Source organism: Paroedura picta, chromosome 8, assembly GCF_049243985.1.
Source record: "Paroedura picta isolate Pp20150507F chromosome 8, Ppicta_v3.0, whole genome shotgun sequence".
Lineage (NCBI taxonomy): Eukaryota > Metazoa > Chordata > Lepidosauria > Squamata > Gekkonidae > Paroedura > Paroedura picta.
Genome location: NC_135376.1, coordinates 23,305,952 through 23,332,040, shown reverse-complemented (window position 1 = coordinate 23,332,040; position 26,089 = coordinate 23,305,952). Strand labels below are relative to the sequence as shown.

Genomic DNA, 26,089 nt, shown 5'->3' with positions numbered 1-26,089 from the left:
CATGGTTTATTTCTGTCTTGGAGGCAACAGAACAAATCATTGTTTGTAATTCAGATGAAATAAATAGTTGTGGTTTGGTGCCAAAACATTAAAGATGCTATCCTAAGAACAATTTCCTGGAAGAAACTCAGTTGAATAACATGAGACCAGCAAGGCCTGATGCATGTGGAGGAGGAGGAGACATGCATGCATGAGGACTCCCTGAACTTAATTAGGTAGATGTGTCTCTTAATCATTGAGTATAAAGTCTGTGGCGCTTGATAATTTACCATTCTTTATTCCAATGGTGAAGTAAAAGATACTGATTTTTAAAAATGCTAATCATTTTTCTATAAGTTGACATGATTACACCTGTCAGTGTGAAGCCAGCATGTATGTTGATAGGACTTCATTTCATGGCACAGCATCTGCACGCTCATTATGAGCCTAACTCAGCAAAAGATTTAAATCTTGAGTGAAGCCTGTTGCCACATGCTTGAGGTTAAAGACTTTTGCTGGACAGGAGCCTAAACTGATTAGGACGATTCCATAGACGACCTTAAATGCCGCATGTCTAATACGGTTGCCATGTGCATTTTTCTCCTTAATGTGAATGGCATTTTATACATTCTTAGTTGATTAGTTGACCGACTGCTTTCATTTTATAGGCTTGAAACTCCTCCTTCTTCTCAAAGGTAATGGGGTACTACTTAAGCACTTCGCACACAAAGATCTCTGACTACCACATCAGGGAATTAGAGTATAATCTTATTAAATGAATAGCCTAAACCTAAGTGATGCTTAGACCTCTTCAAATGGGGATACTGTTCGTGCCAGCGGGTAGCGGATACTTACTTTGTTGTTTTTTTTCCTCCTCCAATCAGATTGGTGCTTATTTTAGCAGCATATTAGCAGAGAAGTTAAAACTTAATACCTTCCAAGACACGGGAAAGAAGAAGCCGCAAGTAAATGCCAAAGACAACTACTGGCTAGTGACTGCTCGCTCCCAGAGTGCAATTCACAATTGGTTTGCCGATTTAGCAGGAAATAAACCACTGACTATTCTTGCAAAGAAGGTACAAAATTAGTATTTTGAAAATTTCACAGTTTGGGTTTGGAAGGCAATGAATTCATTTAAAAGTGGGGGGGTGCCAGTTATATACCCTTTGGTAATAGAATATGCACACACAAGAATCCTCTGTAGAAGAAATTGAACTCCTATATGAGTTGACTGTGTAGTCAACAGGATTGCTAGCCCCACTGGGAGATTTGCTGGCTGCAAAGAGAGGTTTAGGCCAGTGTCACCAGCCATGTACTGGTGTCGCTTATGGTGTTTTAACCCAAATACTAGAGCCCTCTGCATTGCAGGTGATGAAATGCAGTGATGCCTCTTCTGGTGCATGCCAGGGGTAATGTCACTCTGTCCCTTCCAGCACCAGCCTAGATCTAGTTGCCAGAAAGTCCCACCCCCAATTCCCACTGATTGTCTGCAGGGACCTGGCAACTCTACTTAGGATCAGCTCTATGCACATGTAGCATGAATGGACCCCAACAATAAAACAGGAATCTTTATACAAGTGGAAAGTGATGGCAGCAGCAAGCTGGATCAGAGAAGCAGACTGTATATTGATTTGGTGCTTGATATAGATAGGTTCTGAATGATACATACTCAGTTTAAAATGATACCTTGTAATTAGCATGGATTAAATCTTAAATTGGTGTGGATTTTTACTTTCCTTTTCCTTTGAAGCCTCTAAGCAGTGTTTAGCTGATTAATACTCTTTTAACTCCATTCTCTTTTACACACACTTAGTTTTGATGAAATTACATCCTTACTGTTCTTCTAAATCCTCTTCATCTCTGTGTTCTTTCTTCTAAGCCCTTGCTTAGGTTTGTCTGCATCAGCAGGTTCCCTAGAGAGCTAGTTTGTGTAGTGGTTAAGAGCAGCAGACTCTTAACATGGAGAACCAGGTTTGATTCTCCACTATTCCACATGCAGCCAGCTGGGTGACCTTGGGCTTGTCGCAATTCTCTCAGAGCTGTTCTTGCAGAGCAGTTCTTTTAGAGCTCTGTCAGTCCCACCAATCTCACAGGATATCTCTTGTGGGGAGAGGAAGGGAAAGGTGTTTGTAAGGTGCTTTGGGACTCCATCAGGTAGTGAAAAGCAAGGTATAAAACCCACCTCTTCCAGGAATTCAAGAGCAGCAGACCCCTCTGTTGCTTTTGAATGCACCATAGTATTTCTGGGACTTGTCTTTCCAAAATAATTTCTTTCTGATCTAGAAATCCACAGTAGTTGCTAAGGTATTGGGAAAGAATATTGGATAAAAAACAGAGTCCTAAAATGTTTGTGTATGAATGGCTAAGGAAAGCCATAAGGAAATTTTTGGGGAAAATTGTAATTTCACTAGAAAGTAAGAGCAGTGATTTTTCTGTTAATTTGTAAAACCCTCCGTTCTGCTTAGATAAGAATGCAGGTGTAACATGATACCTAGGGCTGTCTACCACTTTTATTTTGATCACGTAAAATTATTCTGTGTTTGGTACCATCCAGTGAAGGGTGCTTTTAACATGAATAGGAAATATGCAGGGGACCAAGCATTGGGTTTCTGTATGTCTTCTGTTGGCCTATCTGCTTTTCCAAAATGTTGTCGCTGCTTAAAACTTGTGCATTGGACATTGCTTATTTCTGTTCGTATCATAAAAGAAACAATATCTTTTGCATGTATCTTACATGACAGTGGGTTTGGGGTGGGTGTAGGGAAGCCAACCATACTGGCATTGGTATGATTCACGCTTTATTTAAACTGCGAGAAAAGATACTTCAAAGGCATACTGTATATGCCTACCATTAATTACAGCAGGAAGTTGTAAGGCATGTGTCACATGATCACCACATCTTACCCCAGAGGACACAAACTGGGTTTTTTGTGTGTGTGTTTCTTTCATTTGAAAGCAATATATTATGAATGTCTTTCTAGCATGGGTTTAATTGTATTAGGAGAGGAAGAAGAGTTGGTTTTTATACCCTTGAATTGGCTTACAATGGCCTTCCCTTCCTCTCCCCACAACAGACAGGTAGGTGGGACTAAGAGAGTTCTGAGAGAACTGTGACTGGCCCAAGCTGGCTTTATGTGGAAGAGTGGGGTATCAAACCCAGTTCTCCATATTAGAATCTACCTCTCTTAACCACTACACCAGGGATGGCCAAACTGTGGCTCTCTAATTGTTCATGGATTGCAATTACTGTGAGCCTCTGCCAGCATGGCCAATTGGCTGGGGCTCATGGGAATCGTAGTCCATGAACATCTGGAGAGCTACAGTTTGGCCACCCCTGCTCTACACCTTTCTGGAAAAAGCTAATAAGTAAACGAATAAACTGTAGCTATGGGCTACTATTGACTTTACCTCTGCATGGCAGATCAAAATTCAAAGAGGCAGGGCAAATTTTGTATGACATAAAGTTGAACCCATGTAAGGAAACGACAGAAGCTTTGCTGTTTGTATTAATTGCCAGAGTGGCAATGAAGGGAAGAGAGATGGGGAAGGACAGCAGTAAATCAGAGTTGGAATTTCCAGCTGTGCTACCATTCCATTACTCTTTGTCTTCTTCACTCTAGTGTTTTAGTCCTTTTGATGTTTTGTGAAATGGTTTTCTGTTGGTCAGTGCTTTAGTATTAAGGTTCATTAATCTACATCTTTAAGGTATTAAGTAATATTGTTAATTCCTTCCCCTTCTCCCACCCAGGTCCCCATTCTTAGTAAAAAGGAAGATGTCTTTGCATATTTAACGAAGTACTCTGTGCCGCTGCTGAGAGCAGCATGGATGATCAAGATGACCTGTGCCTACTACTCTGCAATTTCTGAAGCTAAAATCAAGAAACGTCAGGCGGCTGATCCAAACCTTGGTAAAATACAGTGATCAGGAACTGTAATGCCTTTTTGTATTAGAGGACTTCTGTGCATTCATTAGAGCATTAGAGATACCAGCCTATGGAAATATTTGTGTTGTCTGTTTTATACGTGTATTTTTGCAATTAAAAACAACCCAGGTGTTACATTTTTTTAAAGTTCTCCATGTTAATAGGCCAAAGGGAGAAAGTCATATCTAAGGGACTGTACTACCTTTTACTCCATTCCACATGTCTCCAGGGGCATGTCTAAAAAATGACATGCCCCTTCTACGAATTCAGAATTCAGATACCTTATATTTCTTCTTTCTGGATTATAAGAAGGTTCGCATTTACTAGAATGTTAATTATTTTGCTAGGAACTGAGTGGCAATCACTGAAGTGTTTAACATTCCCGAGTGCCTTTCTTAATCTTCAGTTATTCCAGAACAGAACAAGGGAAGAAATAGGAGCAACTATCTCAAGGGCATGTACGGCAGGATCTGTGAGAATGCTGTGCGTTTCTGACCTCTGCTGGTGGGGGCAGGGTTTGAATTCCATTTTGTAGCTAGGCATGCAAGGGAAGGACACATGAGAAAGCACATCAGCTCATTTGGTAGAGGAGGTAGTGGAAGCCCTGTGGCCACTCTTAGGCAAAAGTTCTGATCCTATTGTTGAATAATGTCCCTAGAAAGAAATGGAATTTTTTGCAAGGCAACTAAATCATAGACATTGAGGCAAGCAATAACAGCAGATGCATCTGTGTATTCCCGGAAGGCATCTCTCCAGCAGTTCACCAGGAAAAAGCATTGTTGAGTCCATCTGGGGGAAAGGTAGGAATAAACTGTGGAATAATCCAACCTGATTGGGTCCCTTGCCTTTGGGGACTCTCCATCTGTTGTTCTACTATGACTGTATGTTAACAATGGGTACTTCTTGACAGTGATGCCAAGGCAGAGAAAGAGAGCTAAAGAACTAGATATACAACAATCACCAAAGCTGTTAGGTGTTGGAGGCTCAGGTCATGCCTTTTCCCTCTGTTAATGGGCTGCCTGAGAACAGCCAAGAAGGAAAAGTACAATCATTAGAAAAGAAGCATTGTCAGTAGGTCTAATCCTGTGCTTGTTGGCAGCCATGACTATTTATTCAGTGTTCCACAAACCCTTTCCACAAAGTACCCTTTACCAGAATTCCTACTAGACTGTTCTGATTCTACAGGAATGGGGGACAGATAGTGGTATCCTGGCTGTGAGTGCCTTTAGGCTGAAAGAGCTTAGAATCCTGAATATGTCCTGCTCTTCCCTGACATGACCCTAATGCTTCCCACTTCCAGGCTTTTTGCTGGCATCTTATTGGTTGGGTTACTTCTGTATCACACCTGTGCTGTGCTGGCCTGTCTCCCAGATCCACTTGAGTGAGGCTTAAGTGCCAACCTGAACTCTCTACTGTGACATTGTGATTGTGCTGTGATGGTCCAATACTAATTACTTTTAAGTAGTGCTCTGGAAAATAATGAACATAAGAAGACTCTTGTGGCGATGTTCAAAGACTGAAAATATTATGCATTATTTTTTTCTTGACTGACAATTTCTCCGAATTAATGCTGTGTCTGGTAGGTGAAGCCTTCATGAAAATGATTGGCAGCTCTCTCTGTTAGCATGTATTTTTATTCTCAAGGTTGCCATGTAATTATTCATTCCTTTTAGCATAAGCATGATCCTTGGACCAAGGTTAATATCTGTGCTTGTAGGGCAGCAGGCATTGCAGCATTTTGCAGAAGACATTGTGTTACGCACCTGCTGTTTGTCTTTAAAATGTATTTTTGTAGAGAGTTATTATGCTAATTATTGATGGAAAGAGAAAATCCTGGCAACTAATTTGTATCTCCATAGAATGGACTCAAATTGCGACCAGGTACCTTCGAGAACAGCTTGCAAAGATTGCAGAATTTTATCATGTGACCTCAAACCAAGCTAGCAGCTCTGTTGCAGTGCCTCCTGAAGTAGAACAAGCCCTGAAGCAGTGGGAATATAACGAGAAGCTGGCATTTTATATGTTCCAGGTAACTTTTTCTAAAGAAATGGGATTTCGTGGGTGCTCAGTTAACATGTAGTTACACAGAACTTGCACCTTTTCCAGTTTATATTGAACACTGGGCTATTGCTCAGTGTATCTCTTGCTGTTATTTAGAAAACGAGTAGTAATCTAAGCTAGACTGTCTTGGGGTATTTGAAGACTGCCACAGAATAGGATTGTGGGAGTTCACCAAGATGTCAGCAAAATGTCTACCTACGTTTGGGTAGAAGTTTTGTGGTTATAAGATTTGTTGTTGCCAACTGGATGTGAATAAACTGGATATGCTTTTCATAAAATCAGCTGTGACAAAAGCCCTCTTCTTCTCACCAATGAGGGATGATTCTGTTTCTAGAAACCTTTAAATCTTTTGTATACTATAAAGAATATCCCTAGCGACATTTGTGTCCACTGTATTTCATGTTCCTGTTTTGCAAGTAGAGCATGAATCTGGAAATTGAGGAAATAGCAACTGCATATTAATCTTCCATCCTATATGAATATATACCACCCATCTACATGGTCTCTGCTTCCCTACATATGCTTTGCTGGAACAGAGATATAGACAGGTCCCATGACAATTCTTGTAGGCTTGAAACCTAGAAGAAATATTCTGTAGTTGCACTATTGATCATTAAAAATTCATTTCCTAATAAAATTAATACTTTAAAATCACAGACTCATTATTTATTATTTGAATGGTCAGTTGATCACACCTTTTTTTTACCAGTGCACAACCCTGCCGTCATTAGTTGAATGTCTTTTCATTGGCTGGCATATCAGTTCCATCATCTTTCTTTTTTTTTTTTAGTTAGTGTTCTCAATAATAGTAGGATGAAATAAAAAGGTAAAGGTAAAGGTATCCCCTGTGCAAGCACCGAGTCATGTCTGAGCCTTGGGGGTGACGCCCTGTAGTGTTTTCATGGCAGACTCAATACGGGGTGGTTTGCCAGTGCCTTCCCCAGTCATTACCGTTTACCCCCCAGCAAGCTGGGTACTCATTTTACTGACCTCGGAAGGATGGAAGACTAGGTGAACCTTGAGCCGGCTGCTGGGATCGAACTCCCAGCCTCGTGGGCAGAGCTTTCAGAGCTTTTAGGATGTCTGCTGCCTTACCACTCTGCGCCACAAGATGCTCTTAGGATGAAATAGAATTGTGTATATTTTATTTTTACCGGTTTTTACTTTTAACCATATTATCCCTCATATTCCTTAAGGAAGGAATGCTTGAAAGACATGAATATCTAACTTGGATATTGGATGTCTTGGAAAAAATAAGACCAGCTGATGATGAACTTCTGAAACTCCTACTGCCGCTAATGTTGCAGGTATAGTGCATCGGGCAATTGCTATTTAGAAATTGGTTCAAAACATGGCTTCTTAGATCTTGGATAATTTACTTACCATACATTTATCTAATTCTAAGTTTTAAGAACCCCAGAAATTGTGCTAATGGCAAATTGTTCTGGAGTACTGCATGACAGAGCATTACTTACTCTTAACTGAGTTAATATGGGAAAAAAATTAACATTGGCTAAATTTTTAGAGATGTTAATTGATTATTTAACTACTTACAATGGCAACAGTGATTGTTAAAATCTATGATTATATCAGCAGTTGTCACATAATGGAGCAGGGCCACGGTTCAGTGGAGAGATACTGTTTTGTATGCAGAAGGTTCAGGGTTAAGTTCTTGCAGTTTCCAGGTGAAGTAACTGCAGATGTTAAAGCTGGAAAAAAAATTGTTCTACTTTCTAGAAGCCCAGAAGGAAGAGGTACACCAATAGTCTAGCTCAGTATAGGAGAATTGTATATGTTAATATTCCATCAGAATGATATTTAAAATAATCTTACCTAAAATATGTTTTTCAGTATTCAGAGGAGTTCGTTCAGTCGGCCTACTTGTCACGTCGCCTTGCATATTTCTGTGCCAGACGTGTCTCTCTCTTGATAAATGATAGTCCTAACCTCATAGCTGCCCATTCACCTCATATGATTATTGGACCAAATAATCCTCCACTAGCAGCTCCAAGCCCAACTGCAGCTGGTCCTGTGATGAGCCCTGCACAGATGGCCTGTTCAGATTCCCTTTCCTGCCCACAACATCGTCCGCTTGTTTATGGACTCAGTTGTATGCTGCAGGTAGGTTGCTGTTTTGATGCTTCCTGGTGTCCTAGGAATGAATCTGGAAATGAGGGGCATGCATTTAGTACTAGTGATTCTAACTGCAATGAGTTGCATGGGTTTTCAGTATTTCAAATATGCCGGGAGAACTACTATTTGGTGGTGGTTGCCCTCAGTCGCAGTCTGCATCCAAAGCAGCTGAAATAATCCTACCTTCATGAAGAAGAGGTAGCTGCAGGAGTGAAAAGTTCAAGCTGGTTCAAATTTCATCTCAGCTGTGAGGTCACTAGGTGACTTTAGGGAATCCTCCTGTGTCTCAACTACCTGCAATCATGGAAATAATAATTCTACACAATGGTTGTAAAGATTACTGGGAACCTCTAGGCATTGCATTTGCATCTGGGATTGGTAACTATGTGGTGAATTTCCCATCTGCAGCAACTATGTTTAAAGATTTAGGAAAACAAATTTTGGGTTCTGGGTCTAAACAGTATGCAACTCATGATATGTTGGGGGAAAGTGCTAATGGACATATGTCTTTCTGGCTCCCTACTCTCCCAGCAGCCATTTCCAACACTGGGAAAGTTTTATTCCTGGGGTTGCAGGATGCATGTGGGTTAACAGCCATGTAGATTCGTAGGTGATAGTCGGGAGCGGGAAGTGTCCACTTGTGTGGTAAACCAGCCTGGATTGTGATTCTGTAACTGAAGTATATTTGTCATTACGTATGTATATAAATAGTTACATTGATATGGTCTTAAATTGGTGCATACCATTAATTTTCTAAATATTTCCTGTTACAGACAATAACTCTTTGTTGCCCAAGTGCCTTGGTGTGGAATTATTCCACAAATGAAAGTAAAAGTATTAATCCAGGTTCTCCTTTGGATTTACTTCAAGTTGCTCCATCCAGTTTGCCTATGCCAGGAGGAAACTCTGTATTCAATCAGCAAGTACGTTTCTTTTTGGTCTCCCATTTAAGCAAGATATTCCATGTTATGTGTTCAACAGTTGGGTCTGATGATCTTTAGATGTCAAGTTGACACAGCCAAGTCAATACATACCATTCTCTTTGCCTATTTTTTTTAGGACAGTGATGTTGTGATTATGCCTGGTGCAGTCTTGGAAGCCAAGAACTCCCGGGGACTTAGTGCCTTGCATAGCTTCTTGCCTCCCTATGTCTAGATGAAAAAGAATTAACCATGTGAATGTGCTGGACGCACATTGTTTTTACAAGTTAAGATGATGAATCTAGCTCATTGGACAGAATATAGGATATTAGGTGAAAAATTAAAACTATTATAAGTCTCATGAGGAAAGGTGTGGTAAAATGTTTTCATGAAAAAATAAATGCTATAGCCTGGGGGTGGGGTGGGTGCTGCCTTCATATGAACATGGTTTTGCCCTGCTTTTCAGGTTCGGGCAAAAATTTATGAAGTAGAGCAACAGATAAAACAAAGGGGACATGCTGTGGAAGTGCGGTGGTCGTTTGACAAGTGCCAAGAATCAACTGCAGGTAACTGATTAAATGCCGTCATAGCAATAACAACAGCAATAATAATATTGCAGGAAGTGTCAGCCTTGTTAGCCTTTATATGACCTGGACCTTCCTGAAAGTCATTATTGTTACCTTTTATAAATGGGTAAGAAATTTTATTTTTTGGATTGATGGCCCAGTGTGAGTTGGCATGGTAATCACCACTAACACTCCAGTGACAAAACTTCTTGAAAGGAATACGGGTGTGTTATAAATGTTGATATGAGAAAGCGGTAGCCTTGTGAATTATAAAATTGTATAAGGAGCAATGATTTTTTCCCCATTGATATATCATAAGAAAAGAAACAGGTGAGGGAAAGAATAAGGTAAACGTAGAATGAAGGTAGAGTGTCTTGGGTAGAATATTGAAGACTGATTGAACATGAGAATGAGCAGATTTAAAACCGGTGAAGGTATAAGGACCAAAAGCAGGACCTGGGAGAAAGGATCATCAGGTCCAGAGAAGTTGACACTCTTCCTTAGCACAAGCATTATTGCACAATTAATATTACTATTACTTTATAGTCATAGAAACTCGATTTTATGCTTCTGGTAGGTAGCTGCTTTAGCCGGTAGTAGTAGAGCAGAATTTGGGTCCAATAGCAGAGAAGAGACCATTAATTTTCCAAAGTACAGATCTTCCTGAATCAAACCTCATTTCATCTGGAAGATGATTTTTGTTGTTATTGTTGTTGTTGTGATTTCCTTGAGAAAAGTAGTCAACAGCTCTTCATGAGATTCTTCTCAGTTGTCAGGCTGTATGTGCAGTTATTTCTTTGCTGCTTCTCTTTTTACTAGGGGTTACTATCAGCCGTGTTTTGCACACCTTGGAGGTTTTGGATAGACATTGCTTTGATCGATCAGATTCCAGCAACTCAATGGAAACTCTTTATCACAAGATTTTCTGGCCAAACCAGAATAAGGATAATCAGGAGGTAATTTTATTTTCCCCATTTGTATTTTAGAACAGCAAAAATATTTTCCTTCTGTTATTTATTTGATCAAAGTTTGAAGCACCATAATAGTGTGCAAATTCCCACTGATGTTGTAATAATTGTTTTTGAAATGTTTTTCATTTTTAATGGACCATGATTTTTGCTGGTTTAGGAGCCACTTTATGATCTGGGCTTTCTTTTCTCAGGAGTGAGAGTATGGTTGTAGAAAAGTAGACTGCTGTAAAACTATGATTATCTTTACTACTTATAATTTCCCTGACATCTGGATCAGATTCTAGGGAGTGTTGCCAATTCTGGATTAGAGGAGGAACTGGTGGAGAAGGAGCTCAGTAGAGATGGGGTGGTATAGAATCCCTGTTCCAAAGCTGCCATCTTCTATGGGGGAACCGATTTCTGTAGCTGGTAGATTATTTGTCATCTGGGTGAAATCCAGGCCCCTTGTGGAGGTTGACAGCATTAGGTCTAGGGCTGAGTTCTGCCTGAGATCAAGTGCTAGACAGAAAAAAAAATTGATAATCCCTGAAGAACCAAAATGTTAAAAATCCAATAGTTTTAACCAACACAATATTTATTACATATAACATTCTTTTCCTTCTCATGTTGTTACATTTGAATGGCAAAGTTTTGCACCTTAGACTTAATGTTTCTGGGGGTTTAGTCATTTGAAGTTTAAATAATAAAATTTACAGTATTTCCTATGCTGTGAATAAAAGCAGTTAACTTTCTGACTGCATCTGAAAAAAATCATTTGTTGATGTTAAAATGTTAGCGGTTGCTGCTGTTACAACCTGTCGACTCTGTCTCTTAAAAATAATTTTATAAGGGTTATGCATCTGATTCAGACTTTAATCAGAATAAAAGGTCTCAATTATGCTAAAATGCTGCACTCTGAATAGCTTGATTGCCAATCAACACTTTCATGATTTTTCTAAATAGGCAGCAGGGAATGCTAGTGGGGCGTAAAACCATTTCCTTGGACCTGTTTTTCGGGCTTAGATTCAATGTACACAGAGCTGCACACTTTGTGTATGTAAAAATTAGGAATAGGTTTAAACCGGTGGCTCTTCTCCCTCTGTTTACTGAGCATTATGTTGTATTGATGTTTTTATTGAACAGCAGTGGGGGAACAGGCACTGCAGATCTTCAAAGGAGTTTCAGAGAATGTCATTCAGTTTCTACCTTAGGGTAGACGGTTTTTCAAACTTTCCGTGTGGTATGGCTTGATCTGTCCCATAGTCCATGAAAACGTCATCATCATTGGTTTTAAACTTCAGTACTTGAGAGAACTGCAAGCTACAGAGGCTTGTATTGTTTTATGTTTGAATGTCAGAATCAAATTGCTCAGTGCATGTTGGGCATGTGTGTGTTGCTTAAATTCACTTCGTCAGCCTCGAATAGCCATATTCCATTCGGCATCTGCTCCTGCACTGTTAGAATTGCCAGCTCTGGGTTGGGAAAGGCCTGGAGACTTTGCAGGGTGGAACCAGGTGCAGGTAGGATTTGGGGTGGAAGGGCACCCCAGTGGAGTATAATGCTACGGAGTCCACTCTCCAAAGCAGACATCTTTCTCTTTAGTCTGGAGATGGGCATCCCCAGGCTCCACCTAGGGACTGGCATCCTTATTCACTATATTTCCTCCTTTTGTCCTTGAGGGTCTTAAAGGGCCAGTAACATCTTTGTCTCTGTTGCAGGAGTTATACTGTGTAGTTCTAGTCTGCTGATACGCTGATGAAGATATAAAATCATTGGTTTCCACTTCATGTTCTCCTCAGCTGCTGGTCTTCTACAAATGCGGTCTTAAAACATGCCTGAATTGTGAAAGTTACTGAAAAATTTGTATATTTAATGCATTCATTCAGCTGGCAGCGGATGGTACATATGCTATATTTGTGTTTCTGCTTATGTTGACTCCAGCGACCAAATGTTGCTTTTGTTCTTCTCGGCTGTAGAGGGACTGTCAGATTTAGAATGTCTGGAAGAAATTGTTCCACAGCTGATAACTGAGGAATTTAGATTCATAGGATCATAGGATCTCCAGGGTCATCTAGTCCAACCCCTTGCACAATGCAGGAACTCACAACTACCTGCCCACCCACAAGTGACCCCAATTTCATGGCCAAGTGATCCCCCCCCCCAAATCTCCAGAATCCAGCCTGGCCTGGAGGAAATTCACCTATCGTCCCACAGTGGGTATGCAATGCAAGGAAGGGCCACAAGAGACAAATACTGACACATCCCTTCCTGCCCCTCCCTATAATCTGCCTAAGTTCACAAAATCAGCATTTCTGTCAGATGACTACGTGGCCACTGCTTAAAAACTTCCAAAGAAGGAGAATCCATCACCTACTGGGGAAGCCTGTTCCACTGAGGAACCAATCTGTTAGGAACTTTTTGCGGATGTTTATCTGAAAACCCTTTTGACTTAATTTCAACCCATAAGTTCTGATCCGACCCTCTGGGGCAACAGAAAACAATTCTGCCCCATCTTCTATATGGAAGCCCTTCAAGTATTTCAGGATGGTTATCATATCGCTTCTTAGTCTTCTCTCCAGGCTAAACAGACCAAGCACCCTCAACCTTTCCTCAGATGACTTGATCTCCAACCCCCTCATAATCTTCATAGCCCGTGTCTGGACACGCTCTGCTTCCTCTGCATCTTTCTTCAGTTGTGGTGTCCAAACAGTTTTGAACGGTTTTGGACACCACAACTGAAGAAAGATGTAGAGGAATCAGAGCGTCTCCAAGGGCTATGAAGATTGTGAGGGGTTTGGAGATCAAGTCGTATGAGGAAAGGTTGAGGGTGCTTGGTCTGTTTAGCCTGGCGAGAAGAAGACCAAGAAGCAATATGATACTATACTTTTAATACAGCCCAAAATCCCGTTTGCCTTTTCAGCCATTGAGTCACACTGCTGACTCATGTTCAGGAGCCCCAGATCCTTGTCACACGTACTACTGCCAAGTCATTGGGCTTCATTGTTTTAGTTAGAGAGGAGAAACAAACATTCCTTCAAAATAGATTAATAAATTATCTGGAGAGAAGTCACACGATCCCAGTGACTAATTCTGAATCAGGTCTCTTGTTGATTCGTCATACAATTTGACATACCTAACTTAGTGCTTTCTGAAAGCAGCTGTAGTGGTTGAGACTGAGAGCTTGGGTCAGGAAGTCTTCTGCCATGCACTCAGGAAGTGTGTCTCAGTTGAAAGCTTCTGCTATACCCTTTGTCTGCAAGGTTTATTATTGTGTGATTAAGAGTACAAAGAAAAAAGTGTGTGAATCCCATTGAACATGAAAACAAAAATGTTTACTTTTCTGATTTCTAATTTAGCCTTGTGTTAAAACATAGTGCTGAATGCTCAGTTTATAAATCCAAACAGAAATGGCTAGTCTCATATCTCTGTGCACCATAATGTTCACATTTTTGAGAAGTGTCAGGCTCTCAGATGTAAATGTCCATTGAGGTGGGCTGTCACTGAATTTCTGAAACCTTTGAAGCATTGTAGTTGAACCACTAGATGGCACTTTATTCTTCAGTTCTTTAGCCACAGAATGAAATAAAAGACACAGCTCGTGTGTGTTTGAAATTATCTATAATATATACAAGAACTCATGGGCATTTGGTGAAATTGGGAAGAATTTGTAACATGGTTAAGAAAGGCTATGGGATGTAAAGTTTTTTTTTTACATTATTGTACATATAAATAGATAGGGATTTATCTTAGCCTAGATTCTCTGGTTAGGGTTAGGGTTAGCCAAGTTATTATTCTGTTGGGGGTTTGTAACATCAGAGGGAGTATTTGTGACATGGTTAGGAAAAGCCATGTGAAGTATAAGTATTTTTGACATTATTGTACATGTAAAAATAGAGGAATTTACAATAGCATAAATTCTCGGGTTAGAGTTAGCTTGGGTATGTATGGATACGGATGGGTTGTTTGCAGGTTAAGTGGCTGTGTAAGGGGTGAGGAAGACTTTGTAACATGATTAGGAAACACTATGGGATATATAAGTATTTTTTGACATTACTGTATCTTTTAAAATATAGGGATTTCTAATTCCATAAATTAGGGTTAGGGTTAGCTTAGTTATGTGTTCTGTTGGGTGGTTTGTAGGTTCAGTGACTAAGCTAACCCTAACCGGAGAATTTAGACTATTTTCCTAATCATGTCACAAATAACAGCGCAATTGCAGCAATGTCCAGCTTTTCCAGGGCAAACGAGCCAGCTGTACAGAGGTACCTGTTGCATTGCATTGGTTTTTGGACAAATCCTAATTACTCTAGTCTGATTTCATATTGTTAGCTTTCCATGGTTTAGAGTTGCTTTCCTGTATCATGGCTATTTACTCCTTGTGCTATTTTTTGTTCTGAGTCTTCTTCTTCTAATGTCGTTTTTTACTTTAAATTCTGCTGGAGGATAGCATCTCAGACTTTGTTGCTCATCTGGGAAGCACCCTTCATGCAATAATGGGGGCAGCACAAAGGAAACTAAAGAGAAAGGGTGGTGGTCTAGGCCCCCTTGTTAAGGACCATCAAAAACTAGGCTGGTAGGAACATATTACCACATCCATGTACAGAGTGGCTGGAGGTGTAAAGGGGGTAAAAGTTGGTCTTCTGCTTCCAAAAAGGGTTCCACAGCGTATTCCCTCCTATTCCAAGCACTGTGTTACTGCTGCAACCACTAGCTTAGTGGGATGTAAGATATATATCAGCACAAACAACAAAGACTCAATGAAACCTCCATGTTCAGAGGTAGTAACCCTCTGAATACCAGCACTGGGGAAGAATGATGAATGTGTCTGACCACTATCGAAACAGGATGCTGGACTAGTTGGACCACTGGTCTGATCTAGCATGGCTATTCTTATTTCTTTATTGGTGTGATGCCATAGCTGCAACATAGATTATCCAAACTACTTTAGTTCAATATTGTGGTAGATAGTATGGTTGCAAAACCAGTCTCGTGTGCTAGTCTTTGATTTCTGCGGTCTCTTAAGATTTTGAATATATTTGCTTTTATTTATAGGAGGGATAGAAATGGCACAGGAAGTTGAACAGTTGGATTGGTAGCTTCATTGCTTTATTGAGACAGTGAGAGAAGTTGTAGTCCTTTGATAATATATTTAACACCAGTAACCTGTTTGGTGTGAAAGGTGTAGCTATACCCTTAAATTGTTATCTTAGTTCCTTGGATGATTGAATATAGTTGCTTTTTGTAGATGAATAGAGGAGTTCTGAGAACTCTCAAGTGTTGGGACCAAAACCAAATAACTGTCATGGCAACAAGAATATACTCAAATCAAACATCAGGGAATTTATGACTTGGAACAAAGGCCCTGGGCTTAACTCTGGTTTGGCTGGGTTTTGCCCTTTCTGTATTGCAAAGTTTTCTTAATGGATATAGTGTTCTGTTTTGTATTGTGGGAGAGTAAGTTGAAAACTTTAATAAAGCAATTTTATTCTCTTGGGTAAAAACCCTCTCAACAAATAACAGATCAACTTTCCCCCTTCCCCTGCTGTGCTTTAGTAGAATAAGCCCTTGAAGTCTTCCAGTGAAGTCTTTAGAATAAATAACTTGAAAATTAAATACTCTGCTTTGGCCCATCCCCAACTGATGGGAAGCTCCAGTCTGTCCTTATGCACTCAACATCTCCATTCCATCCTGCTGCTCAAAGCCAACTTCTTTTCTTGCCCAGATTTCTCTTCCTCTGGTTTTTTACTTTCAAATCTTAGATTCTCTCTCTCCAGTCATTTGCAGGGAGATATGCAAACAGCTGCTCTTCACAGGAGGTTTTTGTTACAAAGAGACTTGGTCCAGTATTGAGGAATGTGTGGATATAGGTACTTGCATCCAAAAACTACACCCTAGGAACACTATTTTGCAAAATAATTCTTTTGCAAAATAGTGTTCCTAGGGTGTAGTTTTTGGATACAAGTACCTATATCCACACCTGTGCATCTTGTAAGCCTGGGATTTTCACTTCTTCCCTTTGACCTTAGAAACTGCCTTATATGGAACTTCCAGTCCAATAATGGAAGTGTGTGCATGTGTTTGTTGTAAATAAGGGAAAGGAGCTGGTGATAGCTTTCTGTTATATGATTCTGAATGGCTTGATTTTGCTTCTTTCATTACTACTATTTCATATTTCCTATTAACTATTTTCAGTGGAGAAGTCTAAATACTTTCAAACCAAACTTAAGTTAAGTTCATACATTTAAGGGCTATATTATCCCCAAAGCTATACTTATATATTTAGAATATTTTAATTTCATTTTTCACTGATGCTAAAGCCCCAAACCACCTTACAGAACGAAAGGGAGAACAACAACAAAATTTGCAAAAGCTTATATGCTCCAGCAGGCTAGCTTTAATATTAACTTTAAGCAGCCACAAGGATGTCCCAAACTTGATTGATGGTTTATTTGGCACATTGTAAATGAAGCATGGTTGCTGGTTATTAGAAATTAGCCAACAAGGTAGGTCCTTTTAATGTTGCTCACCAAAATGTCAACAGGTACTTATGGAATTTGTGTTGCTATAATAACACAATAAAGGAAGCTATGGCCCTAAGTTTGCAAGACCAGAGCAAGGCTGTTAATGATGGGTTGTTTTGGAGGTAATTAATTAATAGGGTTGCCATAGGTTGGAAGTGTCTGGGAACCAGAGGAGAGCTGGGGAAGGGACCAGGAAGAGGCAGCCAGGACCAGAACATCCAGTCAGTGGAAGATCTACAGCATTATACCTCAGCAGGGTATAATGCTATAGAGTGCATCCTCCAAAGCAGCTGTTTTCTCTAGGAGAACTAATCTGTCAGTTAGAGATTAACTGTAATAACATGCCCCATCTCTCCTGGCTGAGTACAGACTGTGGCTGGCACTCCAATAAGCGTCCTTGGCATGCTGTGAAAGGGGGAAGGGAGAGAGACACCAGCATCGGGTTGTGTGCAGCTGGACTGGATCAGTGGCTGGTCTCTCTCTCTCCCCCCTTTCAGAGCATGCCAAGGAGGCTGCTTGGAATGCTACCAGTGAAACACATGTAGGAAAAGACTTGCAGGATTGCAACATCTTGCACAACTTTTAGAGTTTTTTCTGTGTTTTATAAAAGTCAGGGATCTAAGAGTAGTGATAGTCTCATATCGTTAGTCTTATACTCCTTGTAAAAAATTAAAACAATGAGGGGAAAATTTAAAAAATGGCGCTTGTATGCCATTGAAGGGGGGAGGATGGTAGAAGGTGCAAAGTGGGTGGAATGACCTTGATGTGGGTGGGGGAGTGGGCTTCAAGGGGCAGCAGAAGGGTGCCAAAAGGGTGATGTGCAGGGGGAAATTTGTGTGCTTTTGAATTATCTTCAGCTTGGAAGTAAAACAAGGAAAAGTTTGGCACAAATGTGATCTCAGAAATCCTGGGGAAACAGCAGCCAGAAAGTGAACTGAGTGCTGAAGGGAATGCAGAATGGAAAAGAAAACCTGAAGAACATTCATGGTAAAAGTAAGGGGGGAAAAACACCCATTTGTGATAGAACAACAAAATATAGAGTCCAATCACACCTTTAAGACCAACAAAGATTTATTCAAGGCATGAGCATTCGAGTGCATGCACTTTTCCTCAGGCTGAATGAAAAACCATCAAAACAGCCAATCAGTTTTGGCAAAGAAAAATTTGTCGGAGGTTGGGTGGTGGCCCCGAGGTTTAAGATCGGGTTCCTCACTCCCCTTAGGTACTGGGCCAGTATTAGACTGGCCTTAAACCATGAGGTGATCGATCCCCTGGTGATATCATCCCAATCATTACATCTGCCCATTCTTAGACCAACCAGTGGTCTTACTGTGTGGGTTGAATTTTAACTAAATTAATTAATTCTGCCATCAGCTGTGTAGTTGAATTTTTATAGTTAGGTTTTAATGGGGGATTGTTTAAATGGTCGATTATGTTTGTATTGGATATGTATTTTATAAGATTGCAAACAGCTGCGAGCCAGTTCACTGAGAGCGGTGGTTATATAAATAAATAAATAAACAAATAAAAAATATCATATGGCTTTATTTGGATATTGTGACAGTTTACTAATTTGCTATAATCTGCTTGTGCCGTATATCTCCACAGTTATGATGGTTGTCTATTCAGTCTGAGAAAGAGTGCATGCACTTGAAAGCTCACGCCTTGAATAAATCTTTATTGTTCTTAAAGGTTGAGCCTCTGGGGAGGGTGGCATATAAATAAATAAATAAACAAATAAACAAATAAATAAATATTGGACTCTATTTGTGTTGTGCTACTTCAGACCAACATGGCTACCCACCTGAATCTGTGTGTGATAGGTCATCAATAAATGTTGCTCTGTTTTTGAAAGAGAACATTCAATTTATTCTGTATCATAAATTCCTTACAGACGGTGTATACACTTTTCTCTCCTTTATTCCGAAAACAGTGCTATGAATTTGTTTAGGTAGTGATTGACTCAAGCTTGTTCAGTAAGTTTCATTTCATGGTGAGTGGTGATTTGAACCTGGTTCTCTTCGTTGCCAGCCCAATGCACTGACTTTTGCTGCTTATGAAACCCTTTCCTTTGCAGCCCCATGTGCCTGTCCCCAACTGCTGCTGCTGGGGGTTGGAGGAAAAACTAAAGCATAATATTCTGTGATTTAAGTTTGTTTCAGTACATATCCTCACAATCCTACACCTATATTCTAAAAAGTTTTTGTATTTTTGAGAGCATATGTTTCTTTCATTCAACATTCAGCTTCTCATGCAGCCTTAAACTTAAACAATTACTTTTCTCTTGAAAAGTTATAGTTGTGCTTGCATATGAAAGTACTGTAATTTGGAATTCTAATCCTAATCCTATATAGTTTCTTCCACATTAAAAATACTTGGCTCCTATTTTAACTGCATCCGTATATGTTGGCTGGCTTTTCCTGTTTGTTATTGTAGTTTAATGGAAATAATAGTTTTCTCTCTCACACACTCAAAAGAGAGTGCATCATCCAAAGTTTTGTAAACATTTTTGTGAATTTTATTCTGCTGTGCTCCCTCTGGGCTTTTCTACAAACTGAGAAAGATCGAGCAGCTGAAACTCTCTAGTCCATTTGTATCATTCAGCTACTCTTAACGTTCTGTCTAGCAAAAGCTGTGGCTGTCTCTAGCATGTCCTGTTTGTGAGTTTTTCAGAGGTACCAAAGCCAACTTTGCTGCAAGTTTCCTACTCTTCCCACAAGTGGTCATGACATTCTGATGGCAGTTGTGTCCAGAATATCAACCATTAACAATAAGTATAGCTAGTTCAACATTTACGAAAATTCTTTGCACAAGACGTTAGGCAAAGGCAGGAGAATGTGGGAAAGCAATGTGCTAGCATTACGGTTCTGGTCTGTTACTGCTGAAAAAAGAAACTTCTATGCCTAAAGTATTTTCTAGCGCACATCTCAGGGATCTGCATGTGGTGTAATAAGCAGCCTTTGTAGTCTGTGTTTTGCAGAAAATATTTTAAGTAGGTTTTGATGGTTGTTTTTCCAAAATCATAACTGTAGGCACTTTTTAAATTAGTTTTGTTGTCATTTTGGTAAAGTCAAAGTAGCATGTACCAGCATCATTAAAGGCTATAAAATTAACAACAAAATATTTTCTAACAAGCATCTTAACTTTTATTTTGTTTTTATTGGAAATGTTTATGGCCTGCTTTTCTAAAAGTCTCCAAGGCTGCATGAAGATTTTATCTAGCCATTAGTAGAAATGAGCACATTTGACTAATTAAAACCTTTGCTTTTTTTTTAAAGAAAAGGTAATCAGCTGTCTTAAAAGGCAGTGCAAGCATACCTATCTTGTACATATAGTCCTTAGTTGGACTTGCCACTCCAGGTTGGAAAATACTTATTACTAATTAGATTTCTATTGCACCTTTTCCCAAAGTTTCAGAGGGGATTGCAAGAGTAAAACAGCAAGTAGATTTATAAATGCATAATATGTAAAATAATAAAATTGGCCACTGACCATTCATAAATACGATACAATATAAAGAAGTGGATAGATTTCATGAAGGTGAACAGAATAAGATTGATCTTGTAACCTCACGGAAGCTTGAAAGGTGCCACAGGATTTGAACCTCAGCTGGCAAGGCATTCTACCAGGATGGGTAACCCAATGGCCCTCTTGGGGGTCTGCCATCACCAGTAAGCTGCATAATGATGAGTACAGCATACAAAGGGGATTACAGTGGCAGGTTATTCCAGCCGACAGTCCAGTAGCCGTGTTCTGAACTACCTGAAGCTTCTGGAACTGCTTCAAGGGCAGCCCTGGAGATTTTGAGGGTGGAGCATGAAGAAGGCTGGCTTTTCAATGGGATATAATGCCAGAGAGTCCACCTTAAAACACGATCATGTTCTCCATGATCTGTCCAGGACATTTCTCGCTACCGCTTGGAGATTAAGAAGCCTACCCCTACTCTTCCTGATTCTTCTGTGCCTACTTTATATGTCCTCTTTTCCCTTGAATTCATTTTGTCAGCCCATGTGTACCATCTTGAAAACAAATCTTAATAAAATGGTATGGTCTGTCCCTGGGGTAATGAGGTTTAGAAACTGAAGCAGGAAACGTATTACTCTTTTTCTTGCCATCTTTGTATTTCTAAACTGTCAGCATGAATAACCCAGAAACTTATTGCCCTATTTCCTGCCGTTTTTGCATTTCTAGTTGACAATCAGCATGATTAACCCAGATTAAAGAGGATGTTTATGTTTTTGTGATTTTACAGGTGGCGCCTAATGATGAGGCTGTGGTAACATTGCTTTGTGAATGGGCTGTGAGCAGCAAAAGATCTGGCAAACACAGGGCAATGGCTGTCGCCAAGCTATTGGAGAAGAGGCAAGCTGAAATTGAGGCAGAAGTAAGTTGCCTTATAGTTTACTGAATGTGGATAGGGAGATATAATTCATTTATGGGGAAGTCCCATTGACTTGAAGCAGCACGTTTAGAGTAAAGTATTAAACTGACCAACTTGTTATGGTGCATTGGTTTTGGTTGTTTGCCTCAGACCGAGTATGAAACAATATTCTTTTTAAATCTGGTTTTTCTGAATGACAGATTGTGTGGGGCAGGGAGAAGGGCATCAGCTGTGACATTAGAATTCTACACGGATTGGTTTCTACTCAATTGTTTTTATCTTTGTAGAGATGTGGTGAGGCAGAAGTATTGGATGAAAAGGAATCCATTTCTTCAGCATCGGTTGCCGGATCCAGCCTTCCTGTTTTCCAGAATGTGTTCCTTAGGTTTTTAGATACCCAGGCTCCCTCATTATGTAAGCATCAGTTCAGCAGGATGACAGTGAAAAAAACCCTGCAAATCTTTTAAAGTAACTTGCTTATTGAGAGGTTTACTCATTAACTGATAATTATTATCATAATTAGAATATGAGATATTATATCTCATGAGACCAAGCTTGGTGTAATGGCTAAGAGCTTCTAATGTGGCAAGCCAGGTTTGAATCACCACTCATCCACGTGCACCCAGCTGGTTGACCTTGGGCTAGTCAGTCTTGTTAGAGCTGTTCTCAGAGCAGTTTCTCTCAGACCTCTCTCAGCTCCACCTACCTCACAGGGAGTCTGTTGTGGGGAGAGAAAGGGAAGGTGATTTTTAAGCTGCTTTGAGACTCCTTTGGGTAGTGAAAGGTAAAGGTAAAGCACTGAGTCATGTCTGACCCTTGGGGTGACGCCCTCTAGCGTTTTCATGGCAGACTCAATACGGGGTGGTTTGCCAGTGCCTTCCCCAGTCATTACCGTTTACCCCCCAGCAAGCTGGGTACTCATTTTACCAACCTTGGAAGGATGGAAGGCTGAGTCAACCTTGAGCCGGCTGCTGGGATTGAACTCCCAGCCTCATGGACAAAGCTTTCAGATGGCTGCCTTACCACTCTGCGCCACAAGAGGCTCTTTGGGTAGTGAAAAGCAGGGTATAAAAACTAACTATCTCAGATTGGCTCTAAACACATCAGACATTTTAAGTTCCCTCCAATTTAAGTGGACTTACAAGGGTGTAACTCTGTTTAGGAAGGCACTATCAATCCCTGACAATCGCTCTTGATTTTTTTCATTGTTGTTGGTACTTGCTGCTGCAGCGGTAGACTTTCCAGTGTATGGGGGAAGGTTTGCTGTAAGGTAGTCCATCTAGAGATGCATAGAGCAAACCTTCCCCAATCTTGTGTTGTTGAAAGAATCACTGAAGGAGAGGACATGTTCCAATGACATGCAGTCATTATGTGAACTGGCACCTCCAAATGGGAGTAGAAATGATGATTTTTGTACATGACTGGTAAATAGGAATTTGCTATGCTGGAGAATAGAACTAGAAGTTCTCTGTCACTGCTTAATGGAGAACATAGTGTGTTTGTATAGTCTTTAAACTCTCTTTAAGATTTGTGTAATTTTTTTTACGTATTTGTTTAAATAAATGCAAATTTATTACCTACCACCAAATAACTCAATGTATAGGCTTTGTTTAAAATCTTGCTAGAGTCTTCGGGAAGAAAAATAAAATCTAACTTTTATTGATAGCTGACCCAAACAGTGAATATGAGAAGATGGAATTTGTGAACCTGGTTCTACTTTTCTGTGAATTTATTCGGCATGATGTTTTCTCCCATGATGCTTACATGTGCACTTTAATATCACGAGGAGACTTAGTCACTGCAGCCTCTCGATCCCGCTCGCCAACTGGAGAAAATGTGGATGAACACTATTCTAAAGAGCAAGATGCCAAAATGGAGGTAAGCAGTGTGTGTGTGTGTGTGTGTGTGTTTTCCACTGGGATTTTGCTTAGTTGAAAAATACAATTCAGAAGTCAATGTCTTCCTTTTAGAATAAAAATTGCTCAGAATTGGATTATCACCTGGTTTATTTTTCAGATTCTCAGTCTATCTCATGTAGCTTGTTGAGTTCTGTCAGTCTTGCATCAGGTGAGTTGTGTAGAGCAGTGGTCCCCAACCCCCGGTCTGCGAGAGCTTCGGCACTGGGCCGCGGCTCCCTCTCCCTGCTGGGTGCAAACGCACATGCGAGGCAGGTCCAGACATGCGTGTTTGCGCGGGGCCACGGGTCGCCCTCTCCCCCCACCCCTTGCCAGCGGTCCGCAACCTGAAAAAGGTTGCGTACCAGTGGTGTTAGAGGACCAGTGTCAGCATGGCTGCTTCCTAAGTCACCAAGGTGACTCAGGAAACTGGGCTTCATAAGAGTAGCTCATGCCAAAGATTAGGATTGACCCAGTTTCTGTGGTTCCTTCTATGTGCTTTGGGATTGCACCAATAATATGGGAAGAAATTACTTCCACACTAACAAGGCATATGGAATCATAGGTAGCACTGTCATATGTTTGTACTTCTCCCTTTCAAAGCATTGTTTAAGTGAGAAAATTACTTTGGACTGAGATATAACCTTTACTGCAAAGATGGAGAAATGAAAAATGCCAGGTACGTGAGTAAACACCTGTTATGTTGCATATAAGGATATTTGCTGGATCATGGTCCCTTGATTTGTCAGGGTTGATAGTAGAACACATGCAGACATAGTTGGAATGATAGGAAAAGGCTTGCTCCCCAGATACTTTCTTGGATTTTGCAGATATTAGTGAACATTAGCAATATATAAATGGAATGGTATCCTCTCAGGGAGTACTCATCTCCCTAGAGAAGTCATGGTGGTTTGGCTGCAGCCATTCTCTAGTCTGAAGTAATTTCTTAGCAAAAGTGAATATTTCCTGAAAGATTCACCATTCAGTTACTTGGAGGCTGTCCCCTTGAGAGGCATTGTCCCTGAGCTTGTTGTCTTCGTTTTATGATTGTGACTTTGAAAAAGCTGTTTCTTTTTCTCTTTGGTGATCACTAGGAGCATAGTATTATGGAACATATGTACATTGACTCTGGAACCACTAATATTTTTGATGACATAGACAAGAATGACTTTAAAACAGACTTTGGTTCGGAATTTCCAGTAGGTTTAACTTCTGGTCTTTGTTTTTCAAGACACATTCCCTCATTATTCTACATATACACCAGCATGGTCTGACACATAGACATATTCTAACCAACATTTTTTTCATACCTTTTAATAGTATCCAAACATCTCGCTTCTGTCCTCCATAACCAGCTTTCTCTCTCTGGAATAGCTTCACATTTTTAGGTTTATAAAAGCTGCCTCATCTGTTTCCCCTGTGTTCGAAATGCCAATGTCATAAACATACCAAAAACAGTCAAGCATGATTTCATATCTTTTATACTTGCAAAGCTTACAATATTTGAAGACTTTTGCTACTTAAAAATGTTAATTTTTGTTGGAGATTTTTTGATGCTGTCTGCTGGTCCCAGTCCCTTTCCAATTCATTTAGGGGATGTGGATGGCTAGAAGGACTTCAACATTGTCAATAAGTAAGCATAACAAAGTCCTGAAACTATATATCTACATATGTTCATAGTCTTGTGTGATCTCTTGCAATGAGTAGCAGTGGGGAGTCAGGTGTCAGTTCTCGGGATCAGAAGGGCAAAGTTGTCACAGATGAATGTTCTTCCATTCTAAAAATATACAATGCTTTCAAACATCAAAGTATTACGTATTTCTATAAAGTGTTCCAAAAAGAGTAGTGTGAACACAGTCCTGCTAACTCATTTAATTATTTTTCAAACCACTTCTCCACAGTCCTGCTTGAAATGGCTTACAAGTAAAAATACCTTATGGCCACCATGAATTAACAATAACAGCAACAAAACACAATCAGGGGCATTCAGTGGCATAATTTAGAAATTATCAATTTACCCAACCTCTCTCCCCAAGCAAATGTGGTAACTAAGAAAGCGTGTTGAAGAATTAGTGAAATTACTGCAGGCTTTATCTCAAGAATGTACCAAGACTACATTCTAAGCCAGGGGTAGTCAAACTGCGGCCCTCCAGATGTCCATGGACTACAATTCCCAGAAGCCCCTGCCAGCATTCACTGGCAGGGGCTTCTGGGAATTGTGGTCCATGGACATCTGGAGGGCCACAGTTTGACTACCCCTGTTCTAAGCTAAGCATGTTTCCTTGTCATTAATAACTATAATTTAATCCCTTCTGTCCCCCTACTTCATATCCAGGAGCATCCCATGTTCACTAATCTAGGAGCTTGCTTCTGGGAAGGAGGAATATTCAGTAATGTGGGGTTGTATACCCACTCTTATTTTCAGTAAAATTCACACAATGGGTATGATCTTAAAAGCACACTTAATCTGAAAATTAGATGGGTTTCAGTTAAGCTTCCCAGCCTTCTGGGTTTGCAACTAATCTTTAAACAACAGAAATCAGTTCACCTAAAGAAAACAACTGCTTTGGAGGATGGAGATCATTATACTAAACTGAGGTCACTCCCCTCCCCAAACCCTGCCCTCTCTAGGCTCTAATCCCCCAAATCTCCAGGTATTTCCCGACTTGGAGCTGGCAAACCTAATTTCAGTTGACAGTCACTTGAATATAGAGGACTGTGCTGTCCCTTTGTGGAGATCTTTGAAACTGAATAAAATGC

At 40.2% G+C, this 26,089-nt stretch overlaps 1 protein-coding gene across 6 annotated transcripts in view; it reads left to right on the top strand.

Annotated features, from left to right (window-relative positions):
* Positions 1 to 26,089, top strand: part of MED12L (mediator complex subunit 12L) — a 201,831-nt gene that overhangs the window by 22,284 nt on the left and 153,458 nt on the right. For 4 of the 6 annotated variants that reach the window (XM_077348672.1, XM_077348671.1, XM_077348670.1 and 1 more), the window contains exons 3-14: positions 864 to 1,055; positions 3,728 to 3,887; positions 5,762 to 5,931; positions 7,160 to 7,270; positions 7,815 to 8,084; positions 8,870 to 9,019; positions 9,483 to 9,582; positions 10,402 to 10,538; positions 21,306 to 21,437; positions 21,722 to 21,848; positions 23,101 to 23,312; positions 24,424 to 24,528. In XM_077348672.1, the coding sequence (XP_077204787.1) occupies positions 864 to 1,055; positions 3,728 to 3,887; positions 5,762 to 5,931; positions 7,160 to 7,270; positions 7,815 to 8,084; positions 8,870 to 9,019; positions 9,483 to 9,582; positions 10,402 to 10,538; positions 21,306 to 21,437; positions 21,722 to 21,848; positions 23,101 to 23,312; positions 24,424 to 24,528 (1,866 nt within the window). Of the gene's footprint in view, positions 1 to 863; positions 1,056 to 3,727; positions 3,888 to 5,761; positions 5,932 to 7,159; positions 7,271 to 7,814; positions 8,085 to 8,869; positions 9,020 to 9,482; positions 9,583 to 10,401; positions 10,539 to 21,305; positions 21,438 to 21,721; positions 21,849 to 23,100; positions 23,313 to 24,423; positions 24,529 to 26,089 lie in introns of those variants that run through there. The other 2 variants (XM_077348673.1, XM_077348674.1) reach the window with 2 other exon arrangements.